At 44.6% G+C, this 19875-nt stretch overlaps 1 protein-coding gene across 4 annotated transcripts in view; it reads right to left on the minus strand.

The window, feature by feature from the left end:
- ITPR2 (inositol 1,4,5-trisphosphate receptor type 2) overlaps positions 1 to 18462 on the minus strand; it is a 248316-nt gene extending 229854 nt beyond the window's left edge. For 3 of the 4 annotated variants that reach the window (XM_074539170.1, XM_074539169.1, XM_074539168.1), the window contains exon 1: positions 11897 to 12224. In XM_074539170.1, the coding sequence (XP_074395271.1) occupies positions 11897 to 11988 (92 nt within the window). In that variant the 5' untranslated portion in view covers positions 11989 to 12224. Of the gene's footprint in view, positions 1 to 11896; positions 12225 to 15398; positions 15480 to 18415 lie in introns of those variants that run through there. The other variant, XM_074539167.1, reaches the window with a different exon arrangement.
- Between the last annotated feature and the right edge of the window lie 1413 nt (positions 18463 to 19875).

Genomic DNA, 19875 nt, shown 5'->3' on the forward strand with positions numbered 1-19875 from the left:
TTTGACCAACTCAGTGACCCCACCCTGCTGTTTGAGAGTGTTTTATTTGACATTCATTTCCCTAACTTGCCTGAACAGTTTTTAATTGCTGCCCATAAAATGTTTCACTTTCATCTGCAAATCAAAGTGTCACTAGGAAACCTCTTTGCTTTGACTCCTACTGATGCACCCATCTCTTTTTCCAGATGGCATTTTTATTATTGTTTTAATTGTACCCCCAAGGCTTCCAGTTCTTGTATTAGAAATAATATCAATTCTCTCTGGTCTCTCTTCTTTTCTGTGATTGCTTCTTGCACCATGGAATACAAATTTACACTTCGGAAGTTTGATCCATCCCATGATACCAGATTATTGTTCGTCAGAAGCAATTGTGTCAATTCTGGAGACTTAAGGACTGTTTCTGCCATAAAGAAAAGTTTGAGATGATGTCAGGTGTTTTTTTCATTAGTTATTTGGAATTGCTTTTATATAATCATAGAATCATTTAGGTTGGAAAATACCTCTAAGATCGTTGAGTCAATGAGTCCAATAACTTGTGAATTCTTGTTTTCCTGAACCCAGGACATATCAAACAGCAGGAGTTTCTTTGATAGCAGTTTTCAGAGAGGAGAGAGCTCAGTGGCACACTCACTGTATTGCTTTTGGGTCAGCAGATTTTCTTGTCTATGACTGATGTTTTTCTCTTGTGTTCTCTGTACTCATTCAGGCCAGTACACCCTGCCCTGATGATGCTGAATTTCTTTCTAAGAAAGAAATTCTTGGGTTTTCTTAGAAGAAATTCTAAGTTTCTTGGGTAACACAGCCCAGTTTTTATGCAGCTTTCCCAAGTGTAAGTGCTTCTTCTATTGCCCCACTTATCAGGTTGCATAAAGGATTTTCTCCCTCACCTCCATTACAAATGAAGAACATTAATTATACTTAGCAGTCAATGAGGTTCCCCCCAATGGATGAACATAACAGTAATGCCAGCAAGTGTAAGACTCTCTTCAACACACAGTTTTCTCAAAGTGATAAATTCTGCATCTTTAGGCACAGATTTAAAAGAAAGCAACACACCTTTTGAGGTGGGAGCCTTAATGAACTAACTAGCTTTGTCACTACTGGCATAAGCCCAGTTACTGTGAGATAAACCAATATAAAAGAATTTACGCAGTGAACAGCACACCAGATCAATGCTTATAAAAGAGCACTGGCCCAGAACTTGGAGTCTTTGGTTGTATCCACAATTTGTCAACAACTTTGCACAAGCAGCTCCTCTGCTCGTGTCCCACCCCTGAATCTGCTGTTTCCCTTCAAACATTCTTTAGATCCATGCTGAAAAACTCAAAGCAGCACTGTCCCACTTCCAGCTGTGCTCAGGGAAAACATTTCCATTAGGAGCAGCCTAATCACAGGGACAGTTTAATCCAGCACAGAAAGGAAATGGATCAGATAAAACCCAGAGTTTGACTCCACCAGCCCCGTGCATAGCAAATGAGCTCTTACAACCAAACTTTACATTCCATGGTTTTACTGTATCCCAGATACTACAGGGGCAGGGAGTGTGGGACATTCATTGGTCCTTGCCTTCAGTGACAGAAAAACCTGTTCAACTACAAAAGTTAATACAGACAAGATTTAATTGCCTGCCAGGTCCTGACCTTGTTTTGTTTCTGCAAGAGAAGCCACTGCTAACACAACCTGAGCAAACCTCTAAGCCAGACCTGCAGCTGCCTGGGAGCCACAGCAGTGCCCTCTCTGAACAGCCTCTGAGGGGGTTTCTTGATCAAATCCTAATTTACCTTTTAATACTCATGACAATCAAGCCAGGGAAGTAAAAAATCTGAATTTGTATCCTATTCAACAGGTTCTTTTAAAAAATTGTCTCATGACATCTTTTCAGTTTAAGTCCACAAATTTGCAGGTGTAGGACCTACATCTTAAATCACTTATATAGGAAATAATGTCATGAAGCTTTGCAAGGATTTTTGTGAGTTACTTTTTTTTAAGGAAAATAATATATAATATCATAGAATGGCCTAGACCGCAAGGGTCCTTTAAAATAATCTAATTCCATCCCCCTGCCATGGGCAGGGACACCTTCCACTATCCCAGGTTGCTCAGAGCCCCATCCAGCCTGGCCTTGGACACTGCCAGGGTCCTGGGGCAGCCACAGCTGCTCTGGGCACCCTGTGCCAGGGCCTCACCATCCTCACAGGGAACAATTTCTTCCTCAAATCCAATCTAAACCTCCCCTCTGTCAGTGTGAAGCCATTGCCCCTTGTCCTGTCACTCCAGGCCCTTGTCAAGAGTCTCTCTCCATCTTTCCTGTGGGCTCCCTTCAGGCTGAACAATCCCAGTTCTCTAAAACTTTCCTCACAAGGGAGGTGCTCCATCCATTTAATCAGCTTGGCCAGCCTGTCACACATGAGTTGTTACCTCCTCAGCACCAAAATTATCATTAATTTTTCTGTATCTTATTCTGTATTTTTATTATTTAAAGGCAAGGTTATTCTTTATAAATAACATGCTACAATGGTACATAAGGATATCTGCAGAGATATCTGAAAATCTCATTTGAAACTTGGACTTCCTGTATTTAGTGAAGTCATCAGCTTTACAGTTCTCACAGCAACATTAAAATCCAAAATACTTATACATCAGTCCAGGACTTAGGAAACCTCTTTGACAGTAAAGTTTGACTTACTAAGTTCTGTCTCCAACCTGGGAGGCAGCTTAGATGTTGCCCTTCCTGATTTTTATATCAGCAAGCCTCATGGAAAACCTCATTTTACTCCACTGAAATTCCACAAAACTCTCCACTAAACCCTGACCTTTTTGCTCTCTGTAAAGAGCCGAGCTCACTGAGCCCTGTCAGATTTGGAACAGGAGTTTATGGATTGGCACCCTCACTGGTGCCAGGCAGCAAAGCAAGGACAGTGCATTCTGCTGAAACTGAGACCACCTTAGCAAAAACTGATAATCTAAAAAATTGTCCAAAACATCAAAGAAAACACTATTAATAGGCAGTTAACTTTTTTCAGTACACAGTTTGTTGGTTTGTTTTCCTTTTTTTCTTATTAAAAAAGGATTTTTTTAAAAACCCAACTTTCTAGGAAGGCTTTAAACTTTTACTCTTTGATCAGAAAAATGGAACTTGCTTAGTGATGCATTTGAACATTTCTCAGCATTCACAACTGAACAAAGATCTGCTGTCAGTGTTTTCAAAAGAGATATCCAGTCTTTCCTAATACATTGGTTTTGCTTCCTCTCTTTATTTATAGTTTCTGAACGTTAAAAAAATATATGCCAAACTGAAAAGGTGACTGAGAATATTTTAGCAAAGCACATGCGGGAGAAGCTGAAGATATCCATAAGTGAGAGAGCTGTAGGAGCTGGGATTTTACAAATCAAGTCAGGTATTGCAAGATTCAGGACAAAATTATACTGCTCACATCCAACTTTGCTGCCCTCTAAAGCTGCCAAGTTAAATTTTCCACATCACAGTGCTTAACGTGACACAACTACCCAAAATCTACTCTCAAGAACTGGATTCCTGTCCTTTAACTTTGGAAAGCAGGTATAAAAAATCTGGGGCTTACCAAGAGTTTAAGCAGTTTTTTCCCTAATTCTCTGTGCTTTCAACAGCCCCTGCAGCACTGATTAACTTGTGTGTGTCAAGTGCAGGGAATAAAAAAGCTGTTTGAAATTCAAACAAGCCTCCAAGAGAAAATCAAGATAAGAAGCCCAAGCATTGAATCACAAGAAGTTTCTGTATTTTGAGTTGCATATAAAGAGCCTCATTTCAGGGTTTGTTTGTGGATATTCCTTTTAAATGACATTGATTTTTATCTGTCAGAGGTCAAAGAACAAAAACTTGACTACTGTTTTAATATTTTACAGAAAAGAGCTGGAGGAAGCTTAACTTGGTGTCAAATCACAGAACCACAGAGCAATCTGAGCTGGAAAGGACCCACAGTGATAACCACCACATTTGGATATGCTCTTCCAGCTTCCTCCTGCCAAGAATTTCATACAAATTTCAACCCAGTACCTTCATTCATGCAGTAGCAATGACCTAGAGGGACATTTCAAATTAATTTTCCAAACTTATAGAAGATTACCAAGTACCACAATTTGCTATATCTAACTTTGGTTTTTACAAAAACTATCACAGGCAATCTTAAAACTGCAATTTATTTCTGAGGAACTTGCATTTTACCTCAGACATTCTCTTGGAGAAGGTGATATAAAACATTCATTTTCCTAGACAAAGTCAAAAACCTTCAGAACAAAAAACAAACAAATATTCAAGTATTTGAAACCTCACCAGCCTTAGCACAGGCCTCAAACATTTGAAATAGCAAAGTAAACAGTGGCAAAGGCAAGCTGACTTCTTCCCTTGGAAAAGAACAGTTTGTCAGTAGCTTTCAGAGCTATTTTCTCTCTCAGTAGCTTCTCAGAGCTATTTTCTCTCAGCCCCTGCTGCTCTTGGTAACTGCAGCTCCTGCTGCTCTTCAGCCCCACTTCCCTTCTAGCACTTGCTCTGCCCATTTCTCATCCTGAATTCACCAACACACCTCTCTTCTTCCTTTTCACCATCCAGCAAGGGAGCACTGGAAGGACAGGGAAGGCTGCTTTCCTCACATTCTTTTCTGCACTCTATAGCCCAGTCTTCAGGGTCCTCTTTCCTTTGTTACTAAGCAGTGAATAAGAATTGTTTTAAAATCACATACTTTGGAAAACACTTTATTTCTACTCAACAGGAATCAAAACATGCAAATGAATGAGGATAAGAAGTAGGTAGAGATGGAGGCACAGAGTCACAAAACCAGCAGCAACAGCAACAAGACCTTTTGGCAGCCAGAGCCAAAACAGCCCCTCAAAACCTCAAGCAGTACTTAATATCAGACATGAATAAGTACATTTTAACCCTGTGGTTTTCTTGTTTAACTCTGTTTCCAAAACCTTACCTTGCAAGAATGTAATTTCTCAGTTTGTTTCTTATTTGAAGCGAACTGAGGCACTAAAAGCAGAAATTATCTTTACTTCTCCAGAGATAGGGAACACAAAGCAGCTGGACAACTGAAGCTCTCCTGAGGCCTCCCAGGAAAGGAATCTGGAAATCCTGGGAATTGGGATTCACTTCCCACACAGATGCAGGTCAGGGTGAGGGCTCTTGGTGCCCAGTGTCAGCAGAGAGAAGCTGCCCCTGCCAGGTAAAACTGCTGCCCCCCAGCAAGAGGCAGGTCAGGACAGCCCACAAAGTCTTAGGGTAAAATCCTTCCTCAACTTACACCTGGTAAACCTGAGCAAAACTCCACAGGGGCACAGAAAGACAAGCCCTCCATGCTGGAGAAGCGGTGCTGGAGAGAGCCCTGCCCTCAGGAAGATTCTTGACACACATCTGCAAGACTCTTGGGTTTTTTGAAAAATGGGGATAACATGCTTTTTTTGTTAGGTTTTGTGGTGGTTTGGGGCTTTTTGGTTAATCTTATTCTCAGAAAGGCCATTTTACTTGAAACTTTCTACAGCAAATCATTCAGCTCCAGGCATCTACCCTGGGTCCCAAACATCAAGGTTTAGCACTGTATACAGCTGAAACCAGGACCTGTCTCAGGAAGTGCCTACACATCTACATAGTGGTGGAACTGCTGGTTCAAGTAATTAGATGGAATCAGATTTACAAATAACAAATTTGTAGGATTTGAAGGTTTACAGGAATCAGTCATAAGGGGGATTATGTCCTTAACATAATTAAAATATGCATCTCTGATCAAGTGACAAAACACAGCACAGACAATGCAAAAAGTAGACCTTGAATACTGTTTGTTTTCTTTTCTCCATTTTAGTACCAAGTGTATCAAAGTGATGGAGCTTCACCCACATCCCTTTTCTGCTACAAGAAGTAGCAGACCTTTGAAAGCAAGCAGAAACCAGACTTTCAGGTGCAGAGGACATGGCTTTGAGCTGCTGCCCAGCAAACAGGTTCAGGCTCCAGCTGAGCAGCATGGGCAGGAGAGGGCTCCAAAGACCTCACTGTGCTGTGAAACACCCAGCTGAGCCAAGGGCCCCTTGGGAAACAATCTTCCAGGCTGGGGAAGTCAGAGATTGACTGACTTCTTCCTCGGCAGTACTTTTAAAATACAGGCTAACTGTGGTTTCTGGTGACACCAAGAACCACACACAGGTGGTCCAGTTTAATCCCCTCATTATGTAAAAGCAAGGTAGAAAAGACTTCAGGTCACTCAGGCCAAACAATCTCCCCTCTCTTTCCTGACTACTCCCCACATCACCCACAGCCCAGCTGAGAACTACAGAAGTTGTATGACCTGTCTCAATTCAAAATCCAAGCCCTCTCTTATTTCCAGTTACCACCACACAGCAGTTAAGCTCACTTCCACACTAATCAATCAGTTCTTTCCCTAATCCCCATTTTCTCTCCAACCCTTTTTGAGAATGAGCCCTTTGAAACAAGGATATTACATTTAAGCATGCAGCCTCATAAATCATGCTGCTGTAATTAAGTCTAATGTTATGTTCCCTCACACTGAGGCTGTGCTCTGTGAACAAGTAAAACTTCTGAAACAAACCAACTTCCCCTGGGGCTCATGGCCTGCTGCATTCCCCTGAGGCTGCTTTGTGGAAAGCTTTGTCTCATTGTTTATTCAAAGATGGCACTGCTGTTACAGTATTTGAAACAAGCATCAAAATAAGGTTGTTAGAAAAGCTGGAGCGGTGCCTAATTGCTGGTGAGAGTGGATAATTACAGAGGATATGAGCTTTGATATATGGATTGAATAGCAAGGTATGTGAGATGCAGAGGTGTATTTATATGCCTACATCTCCACTTACATGGCATTTATTGTAAGATCAATGAAAGTAGTTAATAATGCATTATTAGCTTATTAGTTATCACAGAAGAGAAATACACTGTGCAGCTGAAAAGTGTACATCACCATATACTCAAAGCAGCTGCAGAATTCACACCAGAGCTGCTGCATTAGAAAGACAACCAAGAGAAAATATTCCTGAAAATGCCAATCCTACACAGTATTTTTACAAAAAAAATCAGAATCACACAATCAAAACTGTCAAATTTCATTGGTTCTATCAGTCTAGAGGATAAAGTACCTAGGAAACAAAACACACAAGTACTTTTTCCCACAGAAAAGCTGAAATTCATGCTCCCATCTCTCTTGTAGGTATTATTTGATTCTCTACGTGTTAGAATCAAATTATGATTAATTATAGTTATGCCACTCTCACTTTCTCCAGGCTTTTTATTCTTTCCTGACTAATTACCTTTTCCAGCTGGCACATGAAAGAAAAGTTTGCTGTTAATTAAAGGATGGATACTCTGTTCCTCAACCATAGCTTACACATACAGACAGCAGGAGAGAAAGGTTGAAAAATGAGTGCACTGATGAAAACACTACATGGGTGTCTTGGAAGCATCATCAGTCACTATACCTTTTGTCTCAGCACCATTCCTGAAGCCACCAAGATGACATATTTCAGCCTTTGCTATACTTGCAACATTTTGATTTATGCTGCTTCTTAAGCACTTTCTACTTAATCTTGTCTCTTCAGAGTATGATTGACTCAACCTCTCTGTGAAACCCAAATTCAACAAGACAACTAATTCACAAAAAGCCAGTGAAGAAACCTGAATAAATCTGGGATGTTTTGAGTAAGAAAGTTCCAGCAAGCACTCCCACAAATTAAGAGAAGTTGTTCAAGAAAAATCAACATTACATGCAAGGAAATTAGTCCAAAATATTTTGCAACACAATTTTTGCTGCTTTTTAGAAGTAAGTCTCAGCACTCCTCGTCATCCAGGGCCATCTATCACAGAGCACGCAGGTCCTGCTGCATGCTCCATTAATTATGTTCCAGGAGATCTCTGACTGCACATTTATGGAGGTGAGACAGGAATGCAGCTCCCCATGGTGACTAACAGGCCCATCGTCAAACTTTCCTACAGCTGATCCTGGCCATTGTCATTACTTACTTTTTTTCCACCTCTCCAGTGAAGAATATTTTTTCCCCTCATTGTACTGATAGGTGATTAATGCACTTTTAATTGCCACCGTGCATCATCTGAGAGCACTCACAGCCAAAATATTGGGAAAGGTGGTCTCAACAGCAGCCTAGGGCAATGTGAGATCACTGGATTCATTGCCTGGCCCTGCCACACATCTCCTGTGTATAAGGCCTCCAACTGGGCAGAAGCCAAACACACTAAAAGCTAAAGAAAAAATGGAAAGCCCTACAGAATTAGCACAGTTCAATAATCCAGTATCAAACCTATCTTGCAATGACAGAATGCTACCAATGGATGCAAATTGCTTTTCCCAAACATTTCCTCAAGTATCAGCATTCTCATTTTTTAAAAGGAAGGAGGGCAAGCGAGGAAACTCAGAGAGCCTTGAGGTTGGAAAAGCCAGACTACACATCATCAGCACCTCAATGCAGCATCCAAACCCGGAGGAAGCCCAAAGCCAAGCAGAAAAAAAGAGCAGGAAATTTCTTGGGCTCTCAGTACCTCAAGAATCCAAAGGTCAGCAGTTGCCTAGAGGCAATGCTGAGGCCTGAAACCCTCTCCTTTACTATGATGCAGAAGTGCCCCTCACCTTGTGGGATCCACAGCCTGGAACATTCTCCTAGAGACAAATGGTTAAACCTCTTCTTCCCGAACTGAGCAAAACTGCTCTCTTTTAAAATATAGACTGAGGAGCAAGAATTGGAGCAGAAGTGCCCAACTTCCCTGCTCCCATCCCACCCTACAGCACTAGCTCCAGATGCACAAGAGAGGTTCTGTTTCCTCTTCTGACTAAGAGGGATCAAAGCTCAAAGCAGAGCCTTCATGCTCACATCCAACAGCTGTTTATGGCACTGAAACCACTCAGCGAGAAGGAGGGCAAGGGCAAGGATACAGGCTTCTTCCAGCTCCAACAAGTGTTCCAAGCCTTTGGGACCCACTGACAGAATGTAGTTGCAGCAATTCTCAACCCTCTTTGTAGAGGGAGGTGTGGAAAGGTAGTCCTGCTCTCACCTAGCACTTCTCAGCATGCTCACCTGGACACAGGGCCACGGATTCTCTGCCTCCTATAAAGAGACGATTTATACCTCCTGAGCTACACCAGAGCAAGATTTGCACACTCAGGTTACAGCAGATATCAACCTGGCCCAACACACAATGTGGACACTGAGCATGTAAAAATTTCTGCACTGGCAAGTGAGGAAAAAATACTCCAAAATTCAAGAAACAGTCTATGCTTTGAAATCTCCCACAAAACTCATGTGCTGAGCTGGATCAGCCCTTCCAGGAGTGATGTCCACCGATGTGACAGACCTGCCCTGCTTGGAGAGGTGTTGTGCCTTTTTTACCTTATTTATAGAATGGCCTTGCTCATGCTTCGTTTAAGAAACAATTAGCCTTTGACAGCTTAAAATAAACAGGACTTTCTGCTGAACAGTCACTAGCCCTGAGCTGGATTTCAAGTTGTGGAAACAGCACAAGACTCCCCAGTGGGCTCAGTAGTGTAAGAGAGGTGCTGGGCAAGCTGGGTTTCCTGACCAAAAGAGGTGCTGGGCAAGCTAACCTTTTAGAACAGCACCCTGAGCAACCCGAGCAAGAGTAATCAAACAAGGATTGCCACCAGTCAAATGAAGCAAGCAATCATTCCCAGTCCTACCCCACTTTGTCCTCACCAACTGGAGGCACCTTTGGAAGGTGAAGCCTCCTCTTTCCAGAGATTTGCAGAGAACCCACGGGAATGCAGAAGGTGCAGGAGTTCAGCGATGGTTGCACACCAGAAGTGCAGCTGGCCAAGCTTTTTCCCTGAACATAAGAGGTTTTTCTGCCTCCTGTGTTGCTGCAGCCAGTCCAAAGGCAGCAAGGGCTGGCGCAGATAATTAGCATCACAATTTTAAATTTCAGTCCAAGCTCTTGTACCACCAGCAGAGGGGTCAGCATTCCCATTCAGTAGCCATGGGAGTTTTCCACTGGTGACTTCAAGCTTCCCAGAGCTGCTCCACTCCAGTCTCCTGGTTCTGCAGCTGCCTTTACCGCGCCAGGGAGCAGAGCACAAAAGGGCTGTGCTGAAAAGCCAACAGAGACATCAGCATTCTTGAACTCCTGTCTCATCCCAGGTAGTTTTTTTGAGCTGGGTTTCCTGACTAAAAGAGAGCCTGGATAGAACATGTTGGCTCGAGCTCACTTGTTTCTTCTAGTAAAGATCCATATGCCCTAGGCAAGCCTGGATCTTGGCTGCTCCTCTATAAAACTGGGAGTAAATGTCCTGCCTGAACTCCGAGGGATCAGGGGAGGATCAGCAGTCTGAATACTGTGTCAGGGTGATGCCAACACGTATTCAAGTGAGAGTTGTCCAGGCACCAGTCACAGCAGGGACATCCATGCCATGAGCAGGTGTTCTCAGAAAGGAGGAACACAATGAAAAGCATAAGCACGGCACACACAGCTTCCTCCGGATAAGAGAGCCCAGCGATGAGACACAACAACACCACCAACCAGCAACAGACCGTGCCACCAAAAAGGAAGTGCTGGGGAGAACAAGAATAAGAAACAATATCCAGCCATTAACATCTGCAGAATGCAAAATTTTTCAGACGGAATTTAAAGTTGTAAGAGTCAGCAAAACAAAAGATGTGAGACAACATGGGGAGTCACGGAGAGACAAGGCGCCAAATTAACAAATAGAGGAACACACCATGGAAAAACACTTGTCAACAGATCAAAAGAGTGAACAGCAAGGATTGTATGCAATAATAAGGTATCAAAAATTATAAAAGACCCTGAACACCAGCTCTTTTCCAGTAACAGCAGCACACCAAGTTAATCTAGACATTCATTGCTCACACTTTCACATCAACAGTCCCCCCATCACAGGGATCCCAGAACACAGGCAGCCTAACAAACACGGGAGCGATTCCTTTAACACACATTAACTTGCCCTAGCAAGTTTCACTGCTACTCCGAGGGTACCACGAATGTTCAAGCAGATATTTACTAGAGTTTGACCTGCCTTGCCGATCATGCACTTACAATCACGCAGCACAGGAGCTGTTTCCAGCGGTAAAGGTTTCAGGACATGCCACAAAGTCACTGAAGCTCCCGCGGCTCTCCTACAAACATCAGAGGGAACCACCGCGCCCTCCGGACAGGTCGCTGCAACCGAACTACAGCATGGTTTTAAAAAATGTATCAACGTAAAGAAATGTATCAGTGTAATTGTCATTCCGCGCTGAGGCTTTCCCTCCTGGATTCCAAAAGGGTGATTTGCAGCGGTCACTGTTAATAAAAACCTGAAACAAGCAGCGGTTCAGTGAAGTAAAATACATCTTTTCACCTCGCAAAGAGAAAGAGCTCACGGGAAAAGCATGCCAATTAAGTTAAACATCTGATTATAAATATCTCATCACTGACAACCAGATTGTGCTGGACACAAACCTGAAGTAAAGGGATACACAATTAATGAGCCGATTAGGAAGATGAGCAAGAAAGCAAACGGTTTGCCTTTCACGTCTTTGTCAAAAATTCTCGGACGGGCAATTAAACATAATTATTTAATTAATTAAAAGGTCAGCTGTAGATAAAGACGGTGGGAAGGCGTTCGGGCAGGGCACAGAGCGGGCTCTGGCGCTGCGCTCGGGGCCGCCGCGGGGGCGCAGCCTCGGCAGGAGCAGAGCGGGGATCCCGGCACTGCCGCCGGCTCCGCGGCCGCCCGGGCCCCGCTCGGGAACTTCTCTCGTCCCCTGCCGCTCCCCATCACTTCCTACTTTCCCCGCTCCGCCGAGCAGCGCTGCCGCCCCTTCCTGTGCCGCCGCCGCCGGCGCTGCCCGCGGGCCGGCTCCGCGCAGCGCGCTCGGCTCCGCGCCCGGCCCCACTCACCCCAGCGTGCTGATGAACCCATTGACGGAGCCCTCCGCGTACAGGGACACGATGTCCCCGATGTACAGAAAGCTGGACATTTTCTCAGACATTCTGGTTCATTTTCCAGCTGGGTTCCACGCTCCTCCCCTTCGAGGTGAAAAAAAAAAATTAAAATAAAAATTAAAATAAAATCAAAGCAAATGGCAGCAATCCTTGGGGAAGCCGGGGGCTGAGGCGAGCGGGCGGGGGGCTGAGCGCGGTCCCGGAGGTGCCGAGAGGGCTGACAGGAGCGCGGTGCGCGGCTCGGCACGGCCCGGCCCCCGCCCGCCTCCCGCGCCTCCGCCCCCGCCCGCCCCTGCCCCGCCCCGGGCCGGAGAGCGAGCCCCGGGGAGCGGGCCTGCAGGCAGGGGACCGAAGCTCGGCGGGGGACCGAGCCACGGCAGGGGACTGGGCCTCGGTGGGGGACCGAATCTAGGCTGGGGACCGAGCTCCGGGCAGGGGACCGGGCTGCCGCTGGGGACCGAGCCCCGGCGGGGGACCGAGCCCCGGCGGGAGACCGAACCCTTGGGCCGGGGACCAAGCCTCCGGGCAGGCGGCCCCGGCAGCCCCGCCGGCCCGGAGAGGGGCTGCCGCGCCCCCCGGGCTGTGATTCCCCGCGGGCGGCTCCACGGGGCTGGAACCCGCTGGGGCAGCGGCTGAGGGAGCCCACACAAGGGGGCGTGAGGGAACGGCGACCCTTCCCCACAGCCGAGAGAGTGTGCTTGGTGTGGTCGCCCAAAGTGTCACCCTCTGTTTGGTGGCTTGCAAACATCAGGAACCACAAGTCCTGTAGTTACTGCTTTTAGTGAGAAGCAGAGCGTGCTGCAGTGAATCACAGGATGGCTCAGGCTGAAGGGGCCACAGTGGGTCAGTCAGCTGGTGCCATCTCCCTGCGCCATCCCACAGCACAGGATTGTGTCCAGATGGTTCTGGAATGTTCTCAAATGGCAAAGATTCCACACCCTCTCTGTTCAATCTGTTCAGTCCTCAGTCACTGCCCAGGACAGAAGTTCTGCCTCCTGCCCAGGTGGAACCTCCTGGCCTCAGTCCCTGCCCGTTCCTCTGGTGCCATTGCTGGGCCCTGGAGCAGAGCCCGGGCCCTGCCAGGGTTCCCCCAACACGCCCAGCTGGAAGAGAGCACGGTGTCCAGAGAGGCTTCAGGCCATGCCTTGGTGGCCAGAGGGGCTCAGGGGGGCTGCACAAAGCCACTCTGCTTCAGTTCTCTGCCCAAAACAAGGACCAGCCCATCAAACCACACATTCAGTATGGGATAGAAGTGTTCAGTTCCTACGTAAGGCTATCCCCAGCAGGAGAATCTTCTTATTAAAAACACTATGCATTCTTTAAGCAGACATGTGATTTTCACTAACAGTTCTAAGAATCAAACTATATACTTTCTATGATTTTTCAGGTGTAATTCACCTGAGACAGCTCTCCAAATTACAAGCAAACGCAATAATAGTATTTGTTAACCACTGTATTAAAAAAAATATACTGTTTGGAATAAAAAAATAAAAAAGGGCCTGATCAAGTACTAACTTTTAAATGATAAGAATATTGATCTAGTCACAGGAGTGTACAGACTGCTAGTAATGAGTAACAAGCTGAGGCTTTCATACTTCAATTTAGTCTGTCAAATCTACAACTTCCAACCTTATTGCACTTCTGAGCATAAATTGTTGAGATCAGAAATTATTAGTTTCCAAATTAAAAAAAAAAGGGTCTTAGCATCTAGATGTATGTTATGCCATTCTAGATGTCCCTTTTTGCCCTTTTATGGTGAATATATTGTATTTTCCCCTTTCTTTTGTACCCACTGGGATACAAAAATGCTAGCAAAGACCCCTCTTATGGAGACAGAGAGAGTGGAATTTGTTCAGCCTGTGGAAAAGAAGGCTCTGGAGAAACCTTATATCACCTTCCAGTACTTAAAGGGAGCTTACAAGAAAGCTGGAGTGACTTTTTGCAAGGGCATGGAGTGATAGGAGAAGGGAGAATGGCTTTAAACTGAAAAGGGTTGGGTTTAGATTGGATATTAAGAATAATTTCTTCCCTGTGAGGGTGGTGAGGCCCTGGCACAGGTTGCCCAGAGAAGCTGTGGCAGCTCCGTCCCTGGAAGCATCCCAGCCCACGTTGGATGGGGCTCTGAGCAACCCTGGATAGTGGAAGGTGTCCCTGCCCATGGCAGGGGGTGGCACTGGGTGGGCTTTGATGTTCCTTCCAATCCAAACCATCCTGGGATTCTGTGTACACACAAATGTAGGCCCTAGATCTGACACTTCCCCAGATTCTTCCAGCTCAGTCTCCTGGAGTCACCACAGTTGTTAAATCCTTCCTGGAAAAGCCATATGAAGAGGACAGGTGCCAGAGCCCTCATTCAGGATCCAGCCCTTGGACAGGAAAACCAAAGATGAGGCCCTTCAAACTTCCCCAAACACGCAGCAAACCCCAGGGCTGGACTAAGTTAAAACACAGCAGAATTAGAAACTGAAAGTCCAAGCAGCACAAGGCACCAGAGGGCAGAGAAGCTCTGGCTCCCTGCCCACGTGCTTACTAGGTGAAAAGCATTGACCCAGGGCCCTCCAGGAGCCACCACACAGAGGGCTCCGGGTTTTATTTCATGGAAATGTGCTTCTGGACAGCTTGAGCTGAGCAGCAAAGGCTTTACAATGCACTGACAATGTCCTTTGCCCTCCTGACCCTGTTTATCTCAGCCATTTTATACCAGGATCTAATGGCCTAATTAAGACACTTTAGCCAGAGCGGTTTCACATTTCCCAGCAGTAAATGAAATCCTGGCATGCCTTAGATCAGTGTGAGTATTCCTGAGAATGAACTTCAGAACTTGGCCAAGCAGCAGGATTGTGTGTCCTTGGTGTGCCCAGGAGCAAAGCCCCATTTGGGACCATTCTGTCAGGAGGGAACAGCTCTGTTGCCTAAACACAGGTTATTGGGGCTGTTTGAAATGTCCTTTGGCACCTGAGACATGCCTGTGGGTTGTCAGCACCAGGGCAGGACTGCTGTGTCCTTGACAGCTCTGCCTGCATGGGCAGAAAGGGGCCCACAGGTTTTGCCACTACAAGAAGGTTAATTTGGGTCACTTTAGAAAATATTTGGCATATGCTTGCCATGGCAAAGCTGGAAACTGATAGGAGTCCTACACTTGCAGTCCTCTTTGCTCCTTTTCCCCCACAAGGAAATCAAGGCACAGGCTGCATTCTCCTGGATTTGTCCATCTTGGCTCAGGCTGGATAGTGCCAGCAGCTGGGTGCAGTTGCCACCTCGTAGCTCTCCAGTGATAAACATGGAATGAACTGGAAATCTCAATCCCAGCAGAGAAAGCTGTTAACTAAAAAGGAGTCCTATGAAATCAGCAGTTTCTGAAGGCAGTCAAGTATTTAGGCTTCATTTTAAACCTGTGCCCTTGAAACACTCTAATAATCTCAGGTGATTTGTATGCTCAAAATAAGCCAGCACTTACCCACTTCTGGAGACCAGGTCTTAAACTGGTAGAAAGATCAGCCTGGAAAAGCAGATCTGAGGAACACTTGCTCTTCTTTTCCTTGGAGACAGGAAACATAAGTAGTGACAATCTTCCAGCGTTTTTAACAAGTATGAACTCTCTTCTATTAAAAATAATGATTATGCCTCTCTGAGTGCTAGTTTTATGAAGATGGTATCTGGAAAAATTTAATTAAAATGAAAGAGATTTTGTCATAACAAGTCTACATAGAAAAAGATAAAACAGGGCCAGAGATTATAATGGAATATTGCTTCATTTATCTGGAGCAGAAATACCTCAAATGGGTAATTTGGATAAATATGGACCTTTTTACTACATTTTTAACCTTGTAATTAGCTGCAGGGTGAAGGTAAGGCTGCTTAGTCAATAACTGGGATATGTTTTCCATCAGTTATCTCTGGTAATCTTTTGTTCCAAAGCTGGGAATACAAGCTTTGCTGTGAAACAGGACCCAGATGCAAGAATCATCAGCTGGTGCTGACAGACTGCCCTGGTGCACATATTCCTCTGTACATTGTAAAACTGTAAAAATTTACAAAACAACTCTCATTTCTGTCTATTACTTATTGTCTGAGAAGAAAATATTCAAGCAATTCCTGCAGTGGTACTCTGACATTAAGTCTATTTATAGAAGTATTTGACTATATTTTAATGCAGGGAAATTTCACCTTCATGTCTAGGTGCTAGATTTTGGTGTTCATTCCAGTGCTGAGGCATAGAGGAGAGACAGTTTATCCACAGAGAGTTCAACACAAACACCTCATTGCAGCACTGAGCATCCACCTTAGGTGTGAAAATACACTATATTAGAGAGCCCTCAGACTCCAAAACCTCACTGAGTTAAATAGGCCAATGTCATCCTATTCCTCTCCTTTTTCACTCCTTGCATCTCAGGAAGGTGTCTGAATTTCCTGCTCACCTTGTCTAAACAGGGGAGGCTCCAGGCAGAAGCTGAGCTTTTTGTGCATTTGAAAATTGTCTGATTGGAAAGGTTTTAATCTCGCACCTACACAGCCTCCCTGTTGGATGAAGTTACAGATATGTGGGCCACTCCAGAGAAGCAAACTGAACCAACCAGAGGCTTACACAACAGGCAGCATTGATGTTTGTTTTCTCGAGAGCAGAGGATAGTGCCTTCCAGCTGCAGGGGGAATGGGGGAACTGAAGAATGCCTTTAACTGTTTTTATACAATAGATGTAGATGGGAGCAGGCCAAAATCCAGGCAGGCACTCCAGAGCTTTAGCATGAAGCTATATGAAAGTTTGGACCCAAAGCTTTGGGTTTGTTTCTTATCTTTTTAATAGACAAGAGTGAAAAAAAAATAAAAGAGAGAACAAACCATTCCAGACATTTTGGTGTTTAAAATCCAGCTCTGATTTTAAAGCCCATCTGTAGCTGGAGTATATTTAATAAACTTATCTCAAGCAATGCACAATTAACAGCTTACTTGAGGAAGGCCTGGTTATTCAAGGCACCCAATGAAGTTTCCCTCAGCAGCTGAAGACACCCATTATGTGGTGGATGTTCATATTTGAGCCAGCCAAGCTCTTCCCTGAGCACAGTGGCATTTCAAAATGCTGGGATGTACAAAATCAGTGTGACTTGGCCCATGGGTTGGTTCAGAGAGCTCCAGAACAGCTCATTTTGACAGTACCCACACACAGGAGTTGATTTACTGCTGGTAGAGCTTTGTTTTACTTTGCCTGTAGCAAACGTCAGAGCAGGAGCTGATTTCTTGAGAGATAGCCAGCTGTGGGGACTCATTTTCCCTTTTTTCTCCTTGTGGGAGTTAACTCTTTCTGATGTTGTTTCAAACAATATGTTGGTGTTGGAGCCATACAAAATATCAAACATTTGGTTAAAAAAAAATTACACCAACAGAATACTCCAGGAAAAAGAGGCCTGACAGAGATAAATGTGATTTAGTAACGTAATAAAGCAGTGAATCATGCAAAATAAGCGTCATTACTTGGTTGAGAATAATGAGAAAACCAGAATATGGAGCATTCAGTGCTGGTTTACCTACTTCATTCAACCTGGCTTAGGTAGGAACAGGAAATTCCAGCTCAATTCCTAACACCTTGTCTTGTAAAAGACTTTCCCTTGGAGGGAAACACATTTCTCTTAACATCAGAAAATGAACACCTCTTGCAGACAACCTCTTGGGGTTTTCACTAGGAATTGGGTGTCAGCTTTGCATCCTCACTGTCCAGGCACACTGGGTCACATTGTGGTGTGAAGGAACTGACAGAGGCTGTCTGACTTGCTCTTTGCTACATCTGAAATGCAAGAGCTAATATAGCTGTTAATTCAAGTATTTAAATAATCACTGCCTTGCCGTAATAATCTCTTGAAAGAAACAAACCTAGAAATAAAGAAAACTGAAGCTATTAATGTGAATTAATACCTTAAGCAAAAGGAGTTTAGATTAAAGAGGAAGCTTGGCCACCCTTGTAGCTGTGGCACGACACAGCAGCTATGTAAATAAACTCCTGAGAGCTGCTCCAAGCCGTTCCAGTGAAGATATTTCCCCTTGCCATACACTCGAGCCTCTCTGGAATCAGTTTCCAACTGTTCCACCACCAAAGCTGTCCATTCAAAGAGCCAAACACGAAAATCCAACCAAAGCAGAAAGCACAATGTGCCTTTCTCTGGGGGGGAAAAAAAACACAACCAAACCAAGCAAACCAACCCCTAGAGAAAGGATGCTTTATTTAGAGGGTTCAGGAAGTTGAAGCGTTGCCTTCTATCAGCTCCCGACCGCAGAGCGGGCGTCAGGAAGCGCACAAAAATGAACTCACTATTCTGCAGGGAGCAAGTGCCAGCGGCTACACCGGGTTTGCTTCCAACCTTGCAGTCCTCCCTGCCAGCCCCCACGGGCTTGTTAATCAGCCACTGTCTCCTGGGGCTCCTGTGCTGCTTGGCTGCTACAAAACGAAGCCTTTCCCTACCGCACGCAGAAAGGGGCACTTACCTTGTTTGAATTTTCTCTTTTGCCAGCTGTCCAGAGACTTCAGAAACCTGAAAACACAGGGGGAAAATGTGAATCATCACCATAAAAGGGGGGGAAAAGCCTCCTATAGAGGACAGTGACTGTAATTAAAAGGCAATTTTGTTTTGAGTGCTCTCATTAATACTGGCTGAGGCAATGGCAGTGGCTACAGTGTGGATATAGATCAGCAATATACAGCAGTTATTTAAAATAAATATATTTTAAACCATGCAAGCAATATTCCACATGAACTCAATGTTGCGGTTTTTTTTTCAATTCCAAAATTGAGAACTTTTTGCAAAAATTTCCACAGTAAAGTCTAAGAAAAACAACAGTTCTAGTAAGAAGCCTAAAAAAATGAAGCTATATTTCCAAGCTGGATAAAGTGGCAATTGCTAGCAACTAACTAAAGTGAAAAAAAATCTGTAATTTCTGCATGGCTACAGTTTATTTGCAGACATGGAGCTTGGAAAGCATACCTGAGGAATACCTCCCTACCTTTCCTAATTTTATTGTGCGGAGCCTCAGGAAAGATGCTTCAAACCTGGGGAAGCTTTACACTTCAGGGCTGCTTAAAAAGCCTTGTGCTTTTGATGGTTTTTTTGATCAACAATTTTTTTCCTTTCTAAAAAGCTTTTGCAAAATAAATACAGCTCTATTTTTTTTTTGCCAGAATTGTCTCCTTTCACCAGCATAGTGGCCATGTTTAGAGTGAAAAAAAGAAGGCTGTGGACAGCTTTTTTCTTTTTTGGGGCACATTAAATATTACCAGAGGAGGAGGGGGGGAAACTGATTCGTTTTGTTCACGCAGCTGCCACCAGGCCATCCTTCCTAGGCCACACCAGCATTTCTGACCTTGGGATGAAGTGACTTTTTCTCTTTCTGGTCCATGCTCAGGCCAGGAAACATCAGGAAAAACAGCTTTTTTTCAGGAGAACTGGTCTTCCCTCATGAGAGCAGGGGCCACATATCTTCATCTCAGGCCCATTCTAGCTTTCAGATGGGTAAATAAACTGAAAATACCATTTTAGGGAGGGGAACACAAGTCAACAGGCTTTGGGTAGTTGCCACTGCATTTCCAGAGAAGTAATTTAGGGAGGTCTGGAGACATTCAAGCCCATTTAAAGCCATCACTCCTCTCCCTGACCCCAATAATTGATATTTCTCAGAAATGTGTTTGGAAGGGAAAATTAGAGGTCAGGAATTCTATTGGCCACTCTATCTAGGGATTTTTTGGATGGGGAGGTCTAAGAAATCCTCTTTGCCTGTCTCAGCTTTGCATGCCCTCATCTCTGATTGGTGCTGGCTCTTTCCAAGTTCATTTCTACTTTTACCTCTGCCAAATGCAGATTACTTTCCAGGACACTATGGAATTATTTAATTAGCACAGCCAAGTGACTGGGCTGTGATTCCAAGTAGACAGAAAATGTCTTTGATGGCAA

Source organism: Zonotrichia albicollis, chromosome 4 (genome assembly GCF_047830755.1).
Source record: "Zonotrichia albicollis isolate bZonAlb1 chromosome 4, bZonAlb1.hap1, whole genome shotgun sequence".
NCBI classification, from domain to species: domain Eukaryota; kingdom Metazoa; phylum Chordata; class Aves; order Passeriformes; family Passerellidae; genus Zonotrichia; species Zonotrichia albicollis.